We start from the raw sequence: 20095 nt of genomic DNA, 5'->3' as shown, positions 1-20095 counted from the left end.
GGAATTTTATTTATCAAAATCATCAAATCAATATATACATTGTAAATATAATTCGTCGTATAAACTATTTGGCATAATATCATAAATACAATTTCATCTTATATATTATTTGGCGCATACAAATTAAATACAATATTTCATTATTATATTAAAATACTTATCTCAATAATCTATTTGCAAGTTTTTTCTTTAATTAACCATTTTTCTTGAATATGGACAGATCCGTATCCAGAAAAAGAGACGGTATGGGTTCTCGTGTTCAGTTAGAATTATCATATGTGACGTGTCATGTCATAAGGAGACACTTTTGGGCAGGTTATCAATTTTGAGGTTTTTACATAAAATATAGAGATATTTTGCTCCACAACGCCGTTTTCCCCCAATGAAATTGGACATTCCTAAGTGAAGATATTGAGTTTGTAAGTTATGGTATTATAAAATTGGAAATTGAGATATCGGCCTTTAAAAATATTGTTGACAATGTTGAGAATAGGAATTACCTTGAAAAATGTCTCGAAAAATACAAGATGCCAGTTATATTCCAGTCTAAGACTATCAGACAATATTTTGAACATTAATAACATCACAAATACCCCCGGGCAGGTTTTTGGCTATTTCTCCATTTACGATCCTGCCTAAAAGTGTCTCCTTTTGACATGACACGTCACATATACTACAACCACTCTGCTGCATTGAAAACTTTTGTAACTGTGAACCTGACCCATATTTCAAAATAAAATTGAAATGGTGATGATATTATCATATAATTGTATAAATCAACACTGCAATAGGGGAGTGGGGAAGGATGTTGGCCTATTTACGCTAGATTGTAGGATGCCAACATGACTGGCAAAAACTTTATCATAGCAAATGGTACACGACCCTCTGTAAAACAATGCCCCCACTTTTAACCAATCAGATGACAGGAATCTGTATACATTGTGTATGAGGTATATAATACAGGTTATGTTTATAGTACTGAATAACCAGGATAATTATTATGGCCATGGTCTGAAGCCGGCTAATTGGACAATTGGGGGGGATTGCAAAATTTAGAAAATTCCATAGGAAAATAGCCAAAAACAGCTTGTGCCCCCCCATCAGACACGGTGCTGACCAATCATGGTCGATGCCCCATATGATGACCCACGCCCGCCAGTAAATTACCCTACAAAATTACAGAAAACTTGACAGATCTGAATAGAATTTACAATCATGTTTTAAAAAGGTTTAAAAACGGAAATCAGTCCCCGCTAGATGAGTAAATGGGAGCGTTCACCAGGGCAGCGAAAAATAATTTCCTTTCTGGGAACGTGAACTGTTGTTTGAAATATTTTCTGCGGCGTGGAGCAGGAGCGCTGATATGAACACAATTATTAAACAGGTGGGGTCCAGGGCAAAGCCCCAGCGCAGATCTTAGAATTAATTTGCTTGTGCGCTAAAAATTGGCACTTTTTATTTTAAAATGACCAAATATGGGGTTAATTTTGGTTAGAAACCCATATACAGGCGTCAATTTTGTGGGGATGATTGTATGGACCATCCCCTAACAATATATTGGGGGATTTATGCCCCCTCCCACCCCGGATCTACCCCTATGTCATTAGCTAAAAATGACTGTTTGGAGTTATTACTCATTGGAGTCATAGTGTTACACCCAAATTGTAAAGTGCGCACATTTTGTTGATTTGTAGCTTGAGATTACAAAATTGAATACTTAACATTCGTGCTTGCGAGCGTGCAAAATTTTGGAATGTACATGCCTTCTTGTACATTTTACTCCGAATTTTACCCTCGAATTTTTTGATCCCCTCTATTAAGGACTGAATTTTTTTGATCCCCCTTTTTAGGACCCAAAATCCTAGTTATTGAACATTAATTTAGTTCCAAAGATGTGAACAGTTGAAGTTTTTCCAAAACAATATGCAACAACAAAAATTATTTCCCTTGGCAAATCAATGAAAAACCTGCTTTTCTGGGGAACGAATCCTACTTATGCTATATTCATTCCTGTCACTGGCGTTTAGTTTTATTTATCAGTTATCGTCGCAGAAAGTTCGCAGAAAATATTTCACAAGTGATCGTGTTCACAGAATATTTTCAGAGCTTCAGAAAAATGATATTAAAGATTATTTTCACGCTTGATTTTTTTTCTGCGACTCTGAATTTTTTTCTGGGAACGCCGGTACCACGATACCGGTGATTTCGTAGCCCTGGCGTTCACTAAAACAGGAGGAATTACTGAACAGGTAGAATCATTGAAAAGGTAAATTTTATTTATCTGAACCTGACCATCTTTAAGCCCTCGTTTCCATTTTAACTTCTTTCTTTCTTTTTAGTTTTTTCTACATGGGCCAATTTTGTTCCATTTAAATAAAAATTCTGCTGCTAAGCTTCCGATTTTCCGTTACCATGTTTTTTTATTTATTCAACCCCGTTCCCGTTATTTTCTAAATCTGTCTTTTCTTACATTTCCATTTTAGCTTCTATTTTATTTGCTGCATAGCTTGTGATTTCCCGTTTTCATGTTATTTATTTAATTCTGTCCTCAGTTTAATAGCTAAGTTATTTAAACTTCCTGATTTTATTATAGCTTTTTTCCCCTTACATTTCCTGAAGAGTTTCTTTCTTTCCTTCTTTAGCCTATTTCATTTTGTGACTTAGTATAACCCACATACGTACAGCCTGTTTGTCCTCATTTTGTTTTCTTTTTTATTTATAGTAGGCCTACCTCTTCATGTTGTTTGTACTTTTTAACACACATCTGTTTCCCGTATTTATTACGCTACGGTCGTTCACCCGTAATATCATTCATTACGTGACTCTCCGCGCCGCTTACGCGTGCCATGGTATAGTGCTGCGTTACCAGCAGCGGTATCGCTCTAGCCACGCGAGCGTGCTTGGCATTAGATACGCCCGTGCGACGCGCAGGCCTAGCTTAGTAACTGACTCTCTTTTTGTTTACCTTGGATAGCAACGGACCACATTTTCACTGATTTTGAGGCCAATTCTTGACCGTTTTCAACCAAATAAAGTTTAAACACGTCCCCGTATATTCCTCGATCTCCCGTATGAATTTGGCGACATTTGGATCGAAACTGACGGAAGCCTTTATAGCGATACATACATAGATACATAGATAGATACATACAACATTCCCCTATTTATAGTAAGATACTGCTAAAACACCCCTTAAACTCAAAATTTGGGTTGGTCAAGCCCGTAGAACAGGGTTTTCATTTCCTCCGCCTTACATGTGACTTTTACCCTGTTCATCCTGGTTGTGCTTCCACATATTTCTCACAGGAGCTGTACTGTCTCCAACCCCTCTATGCACTGGTTCGCTTCAAGTTCGGTAGTGACATCAATGCTTTTCACGGTGGCGTGCAAGTGTGCCGACAAACCGCTCTTGTACATGTGTGTGTACACTCTGTGAGTTTACCTTAATGCGCATGATTAAATACTCTGACAAGAGAAATACGCATGTACGTCACTACGGAACTTGAGGTGAATCAAATTATACCAATTTGGCTAAATCAAGATTTGTTATTCTCTTGATCACATTTCATGTAGGATTAATGAAGATACTTGATCAATTCTCCATATATTATAAATGGGCTATTCCAGTTGAAATCCATACACCATATGGAAACATGAAAGATATGTTCTTACATGTAATCTTCTACTATACACACAGGGAGTGTGAATTTCTCAATGGGATTACCTAAATGGGTGAATCATTTGAAATTTACACACCTTGTGTTTAAGCCCAAGTCAGGGGTGTAAGGATTTCAACTGGAATAGCCCATTGAATCTTCTTTAGCAAGCATGATGCTATGAACTGGTAAGAGCTGACAACTTTGCACTATTAACTTCTTCAATGGAATGTCCGATTTTTTTCTTATTTTTTTTTACATCTTATATTGAGGCATACTAATATGTTTCCAATTTTTTTTTTATTACCCCAGTGGTTTGTATAAATGCATGTTATATTTTGAAAGTGTGAAGAAAAACATGATAAGGCCAAAAAAACATGTTTGTTTCCTGTAGCAGGTCAAAAAAGTCAAATGCGAAACATGTTTTTTTAATTTAATTTTTTTTTTATAATCCATGTCTTCAAATGAAAAAAAAACCACCTTTTTTGCTGCAAATTGGAATGGAAATTTACACAGTGGGTCTCTCCGACACACAAAAAAAATCAAATTTCTTCATATTCAAGAATATTTATGATTCCTTTCAACCTGCAGATTAAAAAGTATTAAAAATGTGTGATGTTTACTCCAGTAGTGTTTTATATTATTTTTTGCGATTTTTTTCCGGGTTTCTTTCTTTTTCTTTTTTTTTCAAAAGTGAAAAAAAATCTAAATGTGCAAAAATAATGTCAAAAACGAAATGCGCGCTACAGGAAACAAACTTGGTTTTTTTTTTGGCCTAAGAAGTGGTAACCACATTTTATACACCTGTTTGCTTCACATATCAAAACTGCTGAAGCAATATAATGCAAAATTAGGAAACAGATAGTTTTAATGGTCGGCCTCAATGCAAGATAGAAAACAGGATATGAAAAAATCTGACTACCCAGTTGAAATCCATACACCCTCTATTGAAGACATGGCTTTAATCTCCTACAGAGGGGGTGTAGATTTCACATGGAGTCACCCATTTAGGTAACTCCAATTGAATTTAACACTCCCTGTGTGGAAGATTAAGGTCTTGTCTAGGGGTGGATGGATTTCATCTGGAATATCCTAATATTACACATTGTATCTCCACCATTACGATTCTAAATTTCCTTGCTTCTGTAGTTTGCTTCTATATGTACATTCCAACACACACAACTTCTTGAAAATTTCAGACGGCTCAGATGGATCAAATTCAATCTAAAATGACAAAAAGATCAAACAACAATTCTTCGTTTTCTCTTTCCAAGTTAGGGGCCATACCAATTTACCAGTGTGCAGCCTTGTTGTACATATAAACAATTTTTACAGTATATCTTAAAAATGATGCAAACCTTTTCAAAACGTGAAATGTTTCGTGTGCATGAATATATCGTGAATTTTCACGACATGGATTCACGTCACGAAATATTTCTTTCCCTATAGCAATAGCAGTATATATAGGCTAACCAGAAATGTATCAAATTTCGTGAAAATTACATGCCACAAAAAAATAAAGGCTGTTTTCAAATCGAAATGTCCATCAAATATTTCTTTTCCCTAGTAACAGCAGTACGTATATATAGTTTAGTCAGAAGAAAGGCCTAGCATGCACCTTTGGAAATCAACTTCTAATCAACATTTCTAGATCAGAAAACATGTGTAGAAAAAGATAAGCTATGGTAACAAATTCAAATCAAATTTCATACAACAGGGTTGAAATTTCAAAATTGCTCTGATTTTGTCAAAACCACGCCAAAGTATTCCTCTGGTCATAATGATTCAGAAAAAGTACAGTGTGTCCAAATGGGGGGGTTGGGGAGAGAGAAAGAGAAGAACAGCACTTGTTTACATTTTGAGAGCATGCAGAGCGTAAACACGGAAGTGGGGTTCTGATTGGCTGAATCAATTGGCTAACAGTCATATCAAAAGACCAATAATCTGATTGGCCAATTGTGCGTTAAATCGTTGGTTGGCGCAGAACAACGATTTCACAAAGCTCCGCGTATGTCGCTCATTAACAGGGCGCTCGCATCAATCTGAGCAAGGGAGTGCGTCCTTCTCTGAAACCCAGTGTAGTATGATATACCAACCTTTTCAGGATGTACAAATCTTGTTCCAAAAACACTGATGTGACTGATATACTTATAATCTTGATCTACTGTTGACCTGTCCTGTTCAAAGAGCCAGACCTATAAATAAATAAGAAACCAAATATAGAAACACTGATGTGACTGATATACTTATAATCTTGATCTACTGTTGACCTGTCCTGTTCAAAGAGCCAGACCTATAAATAAATAAGAAACCAAATATAGAAACACTGATGTGACTGATATACTTATAATCTTGATCTACTGTTGACCTGTCCTGTTCAAAGAGCCAGACCTATAAATAAATAAGAAACCAAATATAGAAACACTGATGTGACTGATATACTTATAATCTTGATCTACTGTTGACCTGTCCTGTTCAAAGAGCCAGACCTATAAATAAATAAGAAACCAAATATAGAAACACTGATGTGACTGATATACTTATAATCTTGATCTACTGTTGACCTGTCCTGTTCAAAGAGCCACACCTATAAATAAATAAGAAACCAAATATAGAAACACTGTATTATGCATTGAGAATAACAATATATATGGAACGAGACCTTTGACCTTGATCGTAATGTGTAAAGCTAGCTGTGGAGTTCTCTGGAGAAACTGTAAACATCAAGTATTAACTTCATTTTTAGCGCACAAAAAAAAAAAAAGCACAATTTGGATGCATATATATACATGTAATGGCTACGACATGCACTTCTCTTGGAGTATGGTTTACAATTTTTAACAATATCCATTTTAAATGAGAGCAAAATAAAAATCATCTCCAACAGTACATGATACGGCACATGTACAAGACACATCGCTGCAGGGTTTTCGCACTCACAAAGCCAGGATGGCCCAGTGGAGAAGGTGTTTGATTCTGGTACAAGAGGTCCCTGGTTCAATTCCCGTTGGAGGCAAAAATCATTTGCTCTCTCCAATACTACATTTGAATTGTGGGGCAGATACAGTGGATGACAGAGACTTTGCAGCCAGTTCCGATCAGGGTAATGCCTAGCTGTCTGTAAACCCTACCAAAAAATACAATACAAAACAAACAAATAAACAGGACCGCAATGGAAATAAGCTTTCTTAGGTTATCCTGGGCCATTAGGTCTAATCCAAAAAAATAAAAACACACTTTATGTCATCATTATTACAAGAAACTGCCAATTATGAAAAATGAGAATGAAATAAAATGCTCCCATAAAATGCTCCTCCGCCATTGGCTGAACAGAGTATCTCATCATCTCCCCATTGGTATATAATGGGTCATTGGCTCAATTCTCGGGGAGCAGCGTGGAACACTGGTTAAGGTCTTTGCCTTTGGTGCGAGAGGTCCCAGGTTCAATTCCCTGCACGCCCCCCCAAACAAAAATCTGCTCTCCCTGTGGTTCATCTGGTAATGGCGGAGCAGATGAGCTATGATAAAAGACCTTGTTACAGTCGGTTCCGATCAACGCCCGATTGTCGGCTATACTTGCCTGTCCTGTAAAAATACCCCGACCTGCTATCTACGGCAACCCCCTTCACCAGGTCACTTGTGCCTGGCGGAAGTTTTGTCAGTGTCATCTCCTAGATTTCAGCTGTTAATGCCTAGATATGCTTGACATAAAAAAAAAACTACTCCCTGAACAACTTACCAATGACTCTGCTCCGTTATCTGGATTCAGTGTTACTCTGGGTACCAGTGCTCTCATCTGCAATAGGAGAAGGGTATGATAAATATGGTAAAACTGCATGTTTCTGTTTTGGTTGGTCCGCGATGAGGTTAACTATTCTTTCAATATTGTGTTCATGGCCCCCTGGTTTATTACCACTAATATTTCAAACTATGTAATATGAGCCTGCATACAAGTAGGGCATGGCATCTCAGAGAATTTTGGTGCCCATAAACTCCTGGCGCACATCAAATTATCTCAGAAAATCCTGATACGCCCAAAAAAACTCCTGTAGCATGTTGTTTGATAAGCACAAGTGTCATTATCTCGGAGAATCCAGGCATACCAAAACCCCTGCTGTGTGTTAGAAAATTCTGCTGTGCCCCAAAAACATGGCAGTTGAACCAAAAGGCAATGGGACCCAGTGGTAATTGGACAGTTTAGACCAAGTGGGAATTGGACCAAATGGCTATTAGGTGTGACACAATCTGATCCATGCGGGGGGCTAATTTGAAATTGACATAAAGGGAAAAATATGGAGTAAAAAAAACCCAATAAAATACATAAGAAAATACACATCACAAAACTTCACAACTTTAGAACCAAGTATGCTAGACCTTTGGTGTTTTAAAAGGGCATTTTGTGATCCACAGCATCATCCCCCACTTTTCTAAAAAAAAAAAGTGAGATTTTTATATGACTGGAAACCTCTTGCTAAATAATGTTTTATGTACAAAATATTTCTTGCAGATTAATTCGTTTAGCAAAGATATCGTGAAATTTGAATGAACATAATTGATAGCCTATTAATGTTAAGGTAATAATTATAGTTCTCAATTTTCAAAAATGCCTCTTTTGGCCCCGATGTAGCAGATCAAGTCACATTTGTTAGGCATGGATTTTTCTTTTAATGCCTTTTTATACCTTATTTGATATTTACTGAAGACTTGTAAGGGAGGACAGCTTTAATGGTTTACTGAGCTCAGCCAAGCCATTATCAAAGACAGCAAAGCATGGCTGAGCTCCGTGAACCATTAAAGCTGTTCTCCCTAACTTGTGTCATCAAAATAAATCAATTTTTATTATCTAAATCAATATTGAAAAATAACACTTTGATGTTTTGCTGATGATGAAGTTCATTCTACAAATCATATACTTTGAAAACTTGCTTGATTTATTGTTGTTAATGAGTTATGTACGTTTTACGAAAGTGTTGTTGTTTCAGCCCTCTTTACAACAATTTTTGCCACAGTTCACTACCATTTGCAAGATGCTGTGATCTACCAAATCGCAACAGTGCTAACCATAAAAAGTTGTATAAATACAGCTTAATTCCAGGTCTGGTTAACACTGTTATTTTGCTTCTTGATTCAGTACTATACACAAGTCATAAAAACAAATTTATTTTCTCTTACTCTTACTTTCTTCCGAGACTATTAAGATATAATAATAAAAAAACAAGTCCATCACCTCTCCCACAGCTATTACCACTTTGAATATATACTCACAACAATTAAAAATGGTGATGTCATTGTCCAAAACCACGCTGGTAGAATAGAATTGGTTATATTGGTCATAGAGAGACCCGGGCATGAAACATGGCTGTATATTCCCTTCTTGTTGTATTCTTCATTCAACCCAATACTGAGTAAGTCCATTGCATATTTAGATGAGCTGTATGCCTGTGGGCTAAATTGAAGAAAATAATTCACAAAATATTAAGTATCTATGAAGAAAACAGGCAGCGAGTAGCATGATAGAGCCGGCAACTTGTGAAACCGCCCGGCCGTATGGCATTTTCCATATACTAGTTTTGTGGGGTTCATTATCGAACCCCAATGGTTTTAGCTTGTATTTATATTATTTATTAACATAGGCCTATTTGTTTGTCTTTACTATTAGTGTCAGAGGGCATATGGCATGGTTTTTCATTTTTTCTTTCAATTGGATGGAAAATAGGTTGGCTTTGGAGCAAAGCTAGTTTGATACAATAAACTAAACACCCAATGTAGGCACAAAAACAGGCAAAGTGCAATGGTCCAAAAAAATTCCAGAGCCCACAGAAGTGTCAGGAAAACAGTACAGAAGTACAATGGAAGTGTGGAAGTGATGAAAATCAATGTGCACATAACAGATAAACAAAACCTAACAGACAAAACACAACCAATGTTTCAAGCGGATAAACTGCTCTTCTTCAGGGACAGATAGCAAAATATGTAAGCAAACAACAGAAACTACATGCTGTAGTTTAAAAACAAATTCAAGTCAAAAACTGAAGGCAAAGCTCAAATAGAATTCAGTAGCATACAAGCCAACAATGTTGCTCTGAGTTTGTTGTCTTGTTGTTACCTACGAGGGGGTATCAAAAAGTTTTAGAAATCGCCCAGAAGTGATGAGAGCTATATCAATGAAATTTTGTCAGTGCAATCACTGGTCCTTATGTACACTATGGTGCAAAAATGGTCTCATAAGTATGTTTTCTTTTTTTTACAGGCGACGCTAGATGCTACATGTAATAACCTGCTGCCCCAGTTACTGCGCATAAACTGCAAGATTGAGAAAATTGAGGCAAGCAACGTTATTAAGATCCTGCATTTGAAGGGTTGCAGTGCCAAGAAAATCGATGATGAAATGAAAGTTATCTTCGGTGGTGATTGTGATATTGTCACTGTTGCTTTTTGGAAAATGAATTTTTATTTCATCACAGTTTTTTGGGCACTGTAACCCTTAAAATGGAACTTAATCATGCTACATGCCTCAATTTTCTCCATTTTGCTGGTTATGCGGTTACATAGGCAGGTACTGACATATAGGCCATACAGGTGCTATAATGTGTCAGGAGTGTTACACAATCACTACTTTGATGGATCCTTACATCAATTTGAAGAACAATTTGATGCTAAAAACTTCAACATAGTTTTTGCACATCATATTGCATTATACAAACTTAAACAGAAAATAATTTAAGATGTTTCTTTTGACAAATAACAAATTTTGTTCCTGATTTCCACAAATTTTTAGGTGTTTATAATGAAATTTTTTTTTTTTTTCCAAAACTTTGTTTCCATATGAAAAATTCTGCATGACTATTTTAGTTTAGCATTTAAGTAATTCATTAAACTCAAAGAATTAATTATATGCATAATTTTGTCAAAATATAACAAGGAATGACATGGAACTTTTGTGTTATGTTTCTGAAGATTTTGGACTACTTTTGCCAATAAACCAGTCGAAAAAATATATTTAGTAACATTACTGAAGTAATTAGATATGTTGTGCTTACAATAAGACAACAATTACATTTCTGATCACTGTTTGTAATTTTGACCCTTTTGTCACACTTGGGTGCCATTTCTGATTATACCCATATAAACTGAGCTCAAAAAGAAAATTTTTTACAACTTGCGAATCACAAGGTCAAATACTGTCAATCAAAATGAACCAAAAGGATTACACACAGGATTACCTTGATACTCTACTCAAAACACATGTCAGTAACCAAGCAGTTGTCCAACTGACACAACAGCAAAATGCACTGTCATGGGACAGCTTCATGGACTTCCTTCACTTTCACAGCCCAACATTTGGCACCCAGGACAAAAAATCTGTGAGAATGCACTCAAGATCCTTGCACAGATGATAAAACGGTGCTGCTTTCTGCTTTTCATACACTTTTTTCATGAAACAGGGCGGGGCTGTGAATGTGGTCCAGGAAGCTGTCCCATGTCAGTGCATTTTGCTGTTGTGTCAGTTGGATAACTGCTTGGTTACTGACATGTGTTAAGAGTAGAGTATTGAAGTAAATCTGTGCGTAATTTTGGTTCAATTTGATGGACAGGATTTCAAGATATGACCTTGTGAAAAATTATAAGTTTCTTTTTGAGCTCAGTTTATATCTCTTACCCATTCTCATGTTGCAAATCATTGATGTCAAAATGAGCCCTCCTGGCATTACTAGATGATGTCCATATGATGTGAGCGCCTCCTGAATTACTCATTAGATCTAGTAACTCTTGTATCTGGAAAGATAAAGGGAATTGCATCAGGGTTGTTTGATTTAAATCACGCCGATTTAAATCATTTAAATCGTGATTTAAATCACTTGATTTTTTTTTAAAACTTCACTGACTTAAATCAACTTTTTTCATTTTTTACCATTTTTGATAAATATAAGTTAATTTCTTTCTTAAATTGACTGTTTTACTTCATTCCTAATGTTTCTTCAACTTTTGGATACAATTAAAATACCTCTATGGTTTCCCCATGATTTTACCAAATTTTTTCTTTGAAATTTTCACATGTAAGAACATGTTTTGATTTTTTTGTAAATACCCGGTGGATTGTGCATATGACTAGCATTCCACTGGTAGTCTTTTGACTTTATCATGGGGTATAGCAGTTCTTGGAATAATTTTTTTTTTAAATCAATTTTAATCAAAAAAATCCGATTTAAATCAAATAAATCTGATCAAATAAATCTGATTTTTTTTTTAAGTCAAAAAAATCAACAACCCTGAATTACATGCTTATGCTAGTGTAATTATGTTTAACATACATGCATGCATAATCCAACAAACACCCCACCCCCGGTCCCCTACATACACATCTACACCTACACTCACATTTGTTTTAATGGCTAAACATGGGTCGATAGTCAAGAAATAAACATAATTGTGCAAGATCTGCTCTGTTCACTGAGGTACATTTTGTCACTATCAACCCATATTGCACTAGATAGCAAATCAGTACAGAAAATTGAAATGGAAGAAATGCAGAGGAAGTGTAAAATACTTACAAATACAAAGTGTCCAAACAAGTTTGTGCAGAAGATAGACTTGAGTCCATCCTTGGTGCAGTCATCTTGCAAATGTAGTAACCCTTCACCAGTGGTAAACATTTCAACTATGCTATTCCTACAAGAGAAGCAAATACGTACTGTTTTCCTAAGCTTTTTTTTAAAGCATTTTATCTAAAAGGCGCCCATGAATGTGTGCCAAAATTGCTTGCCCTTTTCAGCTTGAAAACAAAATCTTGCCCCCCGTAATTTTACCCTCCCCAGGGCTCATAATTATTGCAAAGCCCCTTAACTAATAGTAACGCTGAATGAGCTTTTCCAGTTGAAATCTAGACACCCTATATATTTGAGCACTTGTAATAACATAAGAGCCCATCAGTTACAAAAAATATCATCTAAAACATAAGAGCTCCAGTAATATTGCTGCTGTAAAGACTTCTCTTGTGTACATGTTTAATGGGAACTTGCTTGCATCAAGAATCAATTTTTGGGTGTTTTGCAAAAGCTGTGCATTAGTGGTGGTGCGGCGATGATTTTGTATGCGTTGGACTTAGGGGTATGCAAAGTGTGTGACGCGTATATGTTTTATTCGTGTGTTAACCCCCTGAGCACTACCTGCCAATCTAACATTGTCTCTGATTGGTCAATTACATGAAATCTTCACTTTACTCACTAATCAGAATGGAGCTTTGCAAATAATTCACCCCATTTTTTTTGTTTGTTGAATTATTCTACAATGTTGCTTATTGGTCCAATTGATAATGAAAACTTCTTTTTGGTCAATCGGCAGGTAGTTCTCATGGGGTTAAGACTGGCACCTGTTTTAAAACACTGACATCACTACCAAATTTTAGGTAAAGCAAACTAATAGTATCTGCATATTGAGCAACATTGTTTACTTACAGTGATGTGAAACCATATAGCAAGTTTTTCCAGTTGACATTAGTGACTGGCATGATGCCTGCATTGCAGTATACATAGTCTAATCTTTGATATCTATTCGTAGGTGAAAAGAAAAGAGAATTGTTGTAAACAAATATTACAAGTATCGGGAATTGCCACATGATCACAAAAGTTGCTGATTTGAACCCTCATCTATTCCTCTAGGTCTCTATCCTGGTGATAGAGGTACAGGTAAGGTAAAATTATTATCTGGGATAGCAAACATACTTGCTGTGTCTGTTTGTGAGGTAGAGTGTTTATGAAAAGAAGAGAGAGAGAGAGAGTTAAAAATAAACCTCCCTAACTGCTGGCCCACAGCCTATTATGTGACACGACCAAGGGAAATGAGTCGGATGTCGCTAATATTGATTTTGAGATATTGGCAAAGAATGTGTTAAAATTCTTTTGTTTTATACTGTTTTCAGCGATTGATAAATTGACATAATTTTGCAAAGAAAAGTCATATCAACATGGGGCTTTCAGTTTCTGAAAGCACTATAAATATTCTCTTTAGAGACATATGTAAACCTCATTTTTGACCAGGGTCGACATGTGACTCATTCCCCTTGATCATGTCACATATGATGTGCTTATAAGAGAAACTTGGCTGTTTCGCGAGTTGCTGTTCTTTGTTTGAAGACACCTGTATAGTTAAAATGCTATGTCCTCTATGAATATGTATAATATGCTGTACTTTGTATTCAATTCTGTCTCCATTCACACAAGATATACCACTGACTATACAGGGGTATTCAAACAAAGAACATCAACTCAACAGTTGGAACATCATTTCTTGGGAGCAGGTCGCATATGTGATGCAATCAAGCAAAATCAGTCGCAACTCGGAAATATTAAATTTTCAGTTTCTTATAGGATAAAAAAACATTTGCAAAGCTACATTTGCAGAAAACCCCATTGAAATTGAACAACTAGTTCCAAAGATATGAGCAATTAAAGAGTTTCCAAAACAGCAAGAAACAATTGCCTTTGTTTGGCCATATCTCAAAATCAATATTTCCGAGTTCTGACTGATTTTGCTTGATCACATCACATAAGCACTCCAATCTGAACAGACATGGAACATATCATATACCATTTTAGGAAAACATACCTTTTATCAATTTTTTCGATGAATCAGTACAATTTATCATAGTAACCCACTGTAACCTATTTGAGACTTTGTGAAAACACAAGAGTTTGCAACTAAGTTTAAAAAAGATAATATTATTTCCTTCTCAATATTTCGTACTTTTGTTTCACCTCCCTTGCAGCCTTATACACTGACTTCAAATCACTAGTGTCCAGCTGCAACACCTCTACCACTGACTCAGGATAATCTTCTAACAGCTTACTCCTAGCTGTATCTGCCCTGCTGAGATTACGACATGCCAGGCAGATGACAAGCGTCGTGTCCACGGCCAGGAGACGACCAGCAAGGCTCAGTCCAATACCCCTTTGAAAGAGAAAAATAATGTACATTACTTGAAGAGTGCCTAAAAGCAGAATCAAAAGACCTGCGAAAAAAAAAATCACAGGTCATAATGTACATGTATACTTGTCATCCTAATCAATCACCAGTTTGAACCAGTCAATAACACCATTGTGCTATTGAATGGTTAAAAATTAAACTACAGGGGAAAGATTAGGATGGCGAATATATATGACCAGAGAAGATGACAATTGTTACTCGGATGGGGGGGGTTGCCTCTATATGATGCTATGCCACAGAGGAAAAAATAATATATATATTCAGTAATAATAACTTGATCATTACATGGACAGTGCCTTTCTCATCTTCTCTGATATGACCTGTGATTTTGTTTTATTCACAAGTCTTTCATCAGATCTGCTTCAACTTTTTTAAAGGCACTGTATATAATCAAGTTCTTACTGAACATATTTCTTCCTCCATGTCGTAGCACCGTACCAAGTCAAATATTCCCCCCCCCCCCCCTTGAGTCACAATTTGACAAATTCAATCGGAAAATACAGAAAAATGACCAGCGCCCTCTCAATCAGACCAAGTGTCCCCTCAATCAGTCCTGGTGCATTTCAATCTGATGAATGTGCTCAAATGTGTGACAGGTTTCAACACAATTACCAGGGACTGCCATTAGAAATTTTCAGGAGAGTATTAAATAGCTCTTCTGGGAACCATCAAAGAGAGCTGTTGGGAGCATTTACAATAGAATGTAAAGGACAGAATTGAGCTAAAAAACCATTCTCTTATTTCTGATTTAACATTAGCAACTATTTTTTTGCGATTTGGTAGTTCACATCATCTTGCGAACGGTAGTGAGCGTTGGCAAATATTGCAGTGATCATTTCATAGCGATTGTGTAGAAGAATCCAAATATCACAGTTACACTTTTGTAGTTCCTGTGGTTCTTGAGTTATGTTGTAAAGAGGGCTAAAACAACAACACTTTTGTAAAACGTACATAACTCATTAACGACAATAAAAGTTTTCAAAGTATATGATTTGTAGAATGAACTTCAGCAAAACATCAAAGTGATCTTTCTCAATAATTGATTTAGATAATGAAAATCATGTACCCTGAAGGAGTGCAGTAGAGAGCAGTTGCTCTTGCTCTCCTCAAAAGGCAGTCCCTGAATTACAATTGCAGACTGTGCTACAATCTGAAAATGCGGATTTCTGTTTACTTTTGTATAGCAATAAAAGAATGTTTATTTTTGTTAAATTATGAGTTTAGGCTTACACAGTCCATATGCATTATCCAGTTAGAGTTGCTTGCTAAATGCACACTACATGTACCTTGTAATTTTGGTCTATATATTTATAATAATTTCTTGTTGTATTTATTTTGAGTAAACATGGTAACCAGTTAAAGATTTTTAAACAAGAGAATGAATGACTTCTATTTTTGGGCTATTAAAATTGCAATGTTTTCCATATTTTTTTTTTTTTTTTGGCAGCATTGCCAAGAAAATAATTGATGCAGACACAATTTTAAGAATACAATGCATCTATGTCTCCTGGTATAGTTATGGAGACATTATATATCTATTTTTGGCTATTCCAGTTAAAATCTATGATGGAAGATCTAGACACAACCTTGGTCTTTACATAGGGGCTGTAGATTTCAAATGGATTAGAGCCATCCATTAAGGTTATAGCCCCATGGGTGGGCACTAGTATTTCAAGACTTTATCACCCCCATACAAAAAAGCAGGTAAAAAGGGCCTTTTTTTCACTGCCAGGCCGCATAGTACCTGCTTTGGGCCCATTTTACACTAATAAAATACTTGCTTTGGGTACTTTTTGAAATTCCATGCAGGTGATCAAAGGTGAAAATAAGAAATGATGAACCGGGGCTCCTTGCAGGTGATATACAAATTGAAATACACCCCGGTTGTGACTTCCATATTGGATGTATGAACAGCCCATTTTTGTTTGCTTTTAAAATCATATAGACAAAAGACACTTGATAAACAACAAGTGGAACTACATTATGAATAGTATCTCTGTTTCAATGATTACATAAGCTGGGTAAACAAACTGATATTGATAAGTACATAAATTGACTTCCATAAATAGAAAAATAATGCTAGAAATAGCAAGTGGCAAATTAAAGATAGAAATTCAAGATAATACTTTTTGTATACTAGGTCATCACAGAAATAGCATTACAAAATTTGATTTTAATATGATAATTCATGCTTTCTGAAAGGGATGTGACCCAATCGCTAGCCTCATCCCCCATTTTTCTTTATAAAAAATTAGATTTTGGTATCAGAAGAAATTAGCTCATATATTTGTTCTCATTATACTCAGTAAAATTTAACAGTGGCATAGCCAGGTTTTTGGAAACTGGGGTGGGGGTGGGGGGCAAATTTGTAAATGTACCAACGGAAATATTTTTTGCCAAAGGTGTCAATTGTTGGCCCAATTTTTCCAGGGTGGTGGCGCTCAAGAATCTATAAAGTGTGTGGGTGTGTGTGTGTGTGGGGGGGGGGGGATAGGAGAGCAAAGTTTTCCAACTATTTTCTTACACACTTTTTTTAAAAGTATAACAATATCAATCAATTTTGCAACATCATCAGGCAAAAAGGGAAGATAGAGTCACATTAAGAAGTAATTAGGCTAATGCCTTCATTACTTCTTCAATCTGCATATATAAGCAGTGCATACTAATTTGTCTAAGAACTATTGAGTTGACCCAATTTGTTTTAACAGACACCTTACATGTATATACATGTACCGATTGCCTTCTAGATGAACCGACCTACTAAGTATAGGACATGTTACAATTTGATGCGGTTCTTTTTTTATGAGCATAGAGCGCTCTTTCTAGCCTTGTCTATATTAATCTCCATAGTATGTAAAATGAAAAGGTCCAATAAAAAAAGAACGGCATCGAATTTTGTAACAAAACTTGCATAAAATGCTAATTGAAGAAGTGTATGCAATGCAATATATGTATTGTATGTCACTGGTATACGTTTTTTTATATTTGCGTTGCGTCCAGTCCTTTTCATATGGATGTCTATCGCAATAGCCTACGGTTGGAATTCATTGATTGTGTACCATACATCTACTGGTGCAGTCCACACAAATTCAATTGACCCCAAACAAAACTTGCGGGTCTTCTTGTCTTGTAGAATACTGTCCCACGCCCCAAAAGTCGGAGCTAATTGAACAGGATTGGCGCTACCGTACGTGTTTCAGGACTCACTTATTGTCCAACTTAGTGAAGAGTAGTTCCGCTAAAAAAATGTCAGTATGATAATAGCCAATGCCTGTGCTGACAAAACTAAGTTGGACGTGGACAACTAACCGTACCCAAGATACGATCTCGGTCGAATCACACCCAGTTCCAATAAATTTGAAACGTCCAGGCTCCGACCGGGAGTTTCAAGAAGTGCTGTGTATGTGTCGCCGCTGTTATGTGTGCATTTACTCGAGAACTCTAGCTTTGAATTTGCACACGATAGTTACGCATTCGATGCTAGCAGGGATAGCGCTAACTTGCGCCATGGGGTCATGGGCGCATTCTTTTAGCTTTTGGCGCACAAAATTACCACGTAGAGGTTGCTAAAGGGTCATTTGAACCCTTTATTTCTATTGTTTTAGATCCATAATTTCACAAAATTTGAAATTTTTGACCCCTTGTTTGAAAACCTAGCCGGTAGCGCTACCCCTGGATGCTAGAGTACTTTACTATGGTTTTTCGGTCGGACAGGAGCGGTGCAATTTTTTACACCGGAGGTTATTTAAATTCTGTTAATGTTGAAATTTGGATGAAAGTTATTTCGATGAGTCAACTGTATCTTTTGAGCAAGATTTGCGTATTTTGGACAGTCTAAAAATTTTGCTGAAGTGTAATTTTAGCAACACTTTTGATGCAATCGCCTGTCATGATCGGCTGTGTTTACTTCATATTGCTTTACACGGTGTCATTCAGCGAATCTGACTATCTGATTTTGAATGCAACGGTCTCTAGCCTAGAATGTGAAGCTATCGGTGAGCAAATGCTTGGCTAGAGTTCTCGAGCAAGTGTGCATTCACATCTGTACATAGCCGTCGGAACGAAGAAAGCTTTCCTCTACAAATGATTGCATATTACACATTTTGTACGCTAATCATTTTTCATCACAAAATATGATATGAACACACAGGTATGATGTATGGATGGTTCATACATACGCGTTATATAACATGTGATTGGTCGATAGGCGGGCATAAACAACGTTTATGCCCTGCTTTCTGGTCGTAAACAAGCCGCGTCAGAACCGATGAACGCACGCGAGTAAGATATACGCGCGTATGCTCGCGAGCTATTTAAGCAAAGCGCGAATGATGTACGCGATGTTCGCACGCGTCCAAACACGGTGGACTGAGCAAGTAAACGTTTTCTTACAATTAGCAATGGAAAAACTTTTAAAAAGGATAAGAAATTGGTAGTTTTAGTCTAAAATGACGATATTTTTTAGTAGTGGAGGAGAATAACAGCACGCAGAATGTTACGTATGTATGAACGGGTTCATTCATATATTTTCATGACTAAACGTTGTTTATGCCCTCGGGCTAAAGCCCTCAGGCATAAACAATCGTTTAGTCATGAAAATATATGAATGAACCCCTAAGTCAAACAGGTCGTCAATATCAATATTTTACTAGATTACCATGATTACGAAATTTGTAGTTACTTTCTACATGTACAGTACGGTACTGCTTACTTGTAAACTAAAGTTGTTGTTTTTTTAAACTTCCGTGGTCGGGGTACGCGCTGGTGAATTGCGATCGCGTAAAAGTGACAAGGTCGCCTACTACGCGCCGAAGAGACAACCAATGGGTCAACCGACTTGTTGTCAAGTGCGTTGATCAGCCAATCAGCGTGATTGTTTATTTTTTCTGTGTGTACGCTCGTAGACGCTTGGCGCACAGCTCAGACCACGGAAGTTTTAAGAAATTATTAACTATACTACTAACTTACTACATCGTACATGTATGTGACTGATCATGATGATTCATACCATGACTACAGTACAGTGCCTACAAATTTATCAGACCAAATTGTTATATTCACTTACGAGTTGCCTCCCGTGATGATTATCACTCTTTCTTGTTTTGATGTCATTGCAAAATGTCAAACCAAAAATGCAAAATAATCATGAACGTCATCAACGTTTTTAAGCTTCTATTCAGCTTCACGTCGTCACTGACAATGATTGATAAATTCGTAGTGTACGACGGGCTTAGTTTATCAATGCAACGCGCTGCGCCGCCTACTCATTACGTAATCAGCTGGTATCAAATAATATAGTAAAAAAACTTTTTCTGACTTTTCAATAATAATAATAATAATAATCTTTCTTTATTGAGGGTAATTCCACTTCAGTGTCAAGCACTGCTTTCCAAGCAGGCCCTCATACAATTATAAAATACTGTAATACATATTGATACATAGTAAATTTACATCTT

The 20095-nt window shown here is 36.4% G+C and overlaps 1 protein-coding gene across 2 annotated transcripts; it reads right to left on the bottom strand.

Moving 5' to 3' along the window:
• Positions 1-4266: 4266 nt before the first annotated feature.
• Positions 4267-19827, bottom strand: LOC140139747 (3-keto-steroid reductase/17-beta-hydroxysteroid dehydrogenase 7-like). 2 transcript variants are annotated; one of them, XM_072161455.1, is made up of 9 exons: positions 19705-19827; positions 14400-14603; positions 13112-13204; positions 12209-12326; positions 11317-11432; positions 8922-9102; positions 7396-7452; positions 5753-5851; positions 4267-4880 (listed from the first exon to the last, which is right to left on the bottom strand). In XM_072161455.1, the coding sequence occupies exons 1-9, from the start codon at positions 19749-19751 to the stop codon at positions 4776-4778; spliced, it is 1020 nt and encodes a 339-aa protein (XP_072017556.1). In that variant the 5' UTR covers positions 19752-19827; the 3' UTR covers positions 4267-4775. The 2 variants fall into 2 exon arrangements, with proteins under 2 accessions (XP_072017556.1, XP_072017557.1); XM_072161456.1 differs by lacking the exons at positions 4267-4880; positions 5753-5851 and adding an exon at positions 5910-6145.
• Positions 19828-20095: the final 268 nt, after the last annotated feature.

The sequence above is a fragment of the Amphiura filiformis genome, chromosome 18 (assembly GCF_039555335.1).
Source record: "Amphiura filiformis chromosome 18, Afil_fr2py, whole genome shotgun sequence".
Taxonomy (NCBI): Eukaryota; Metazoa; Echinodermata; class Ophiuroidea; order Amphilepidida; family Amphiuridae; genus Amphiura; species Amphiura filiformis.
The sequence above is the reverse complement of the archived record's forward strand: the minus strand, read 5'-3'. Positions and strand labels throughout refer to the sequence as shown.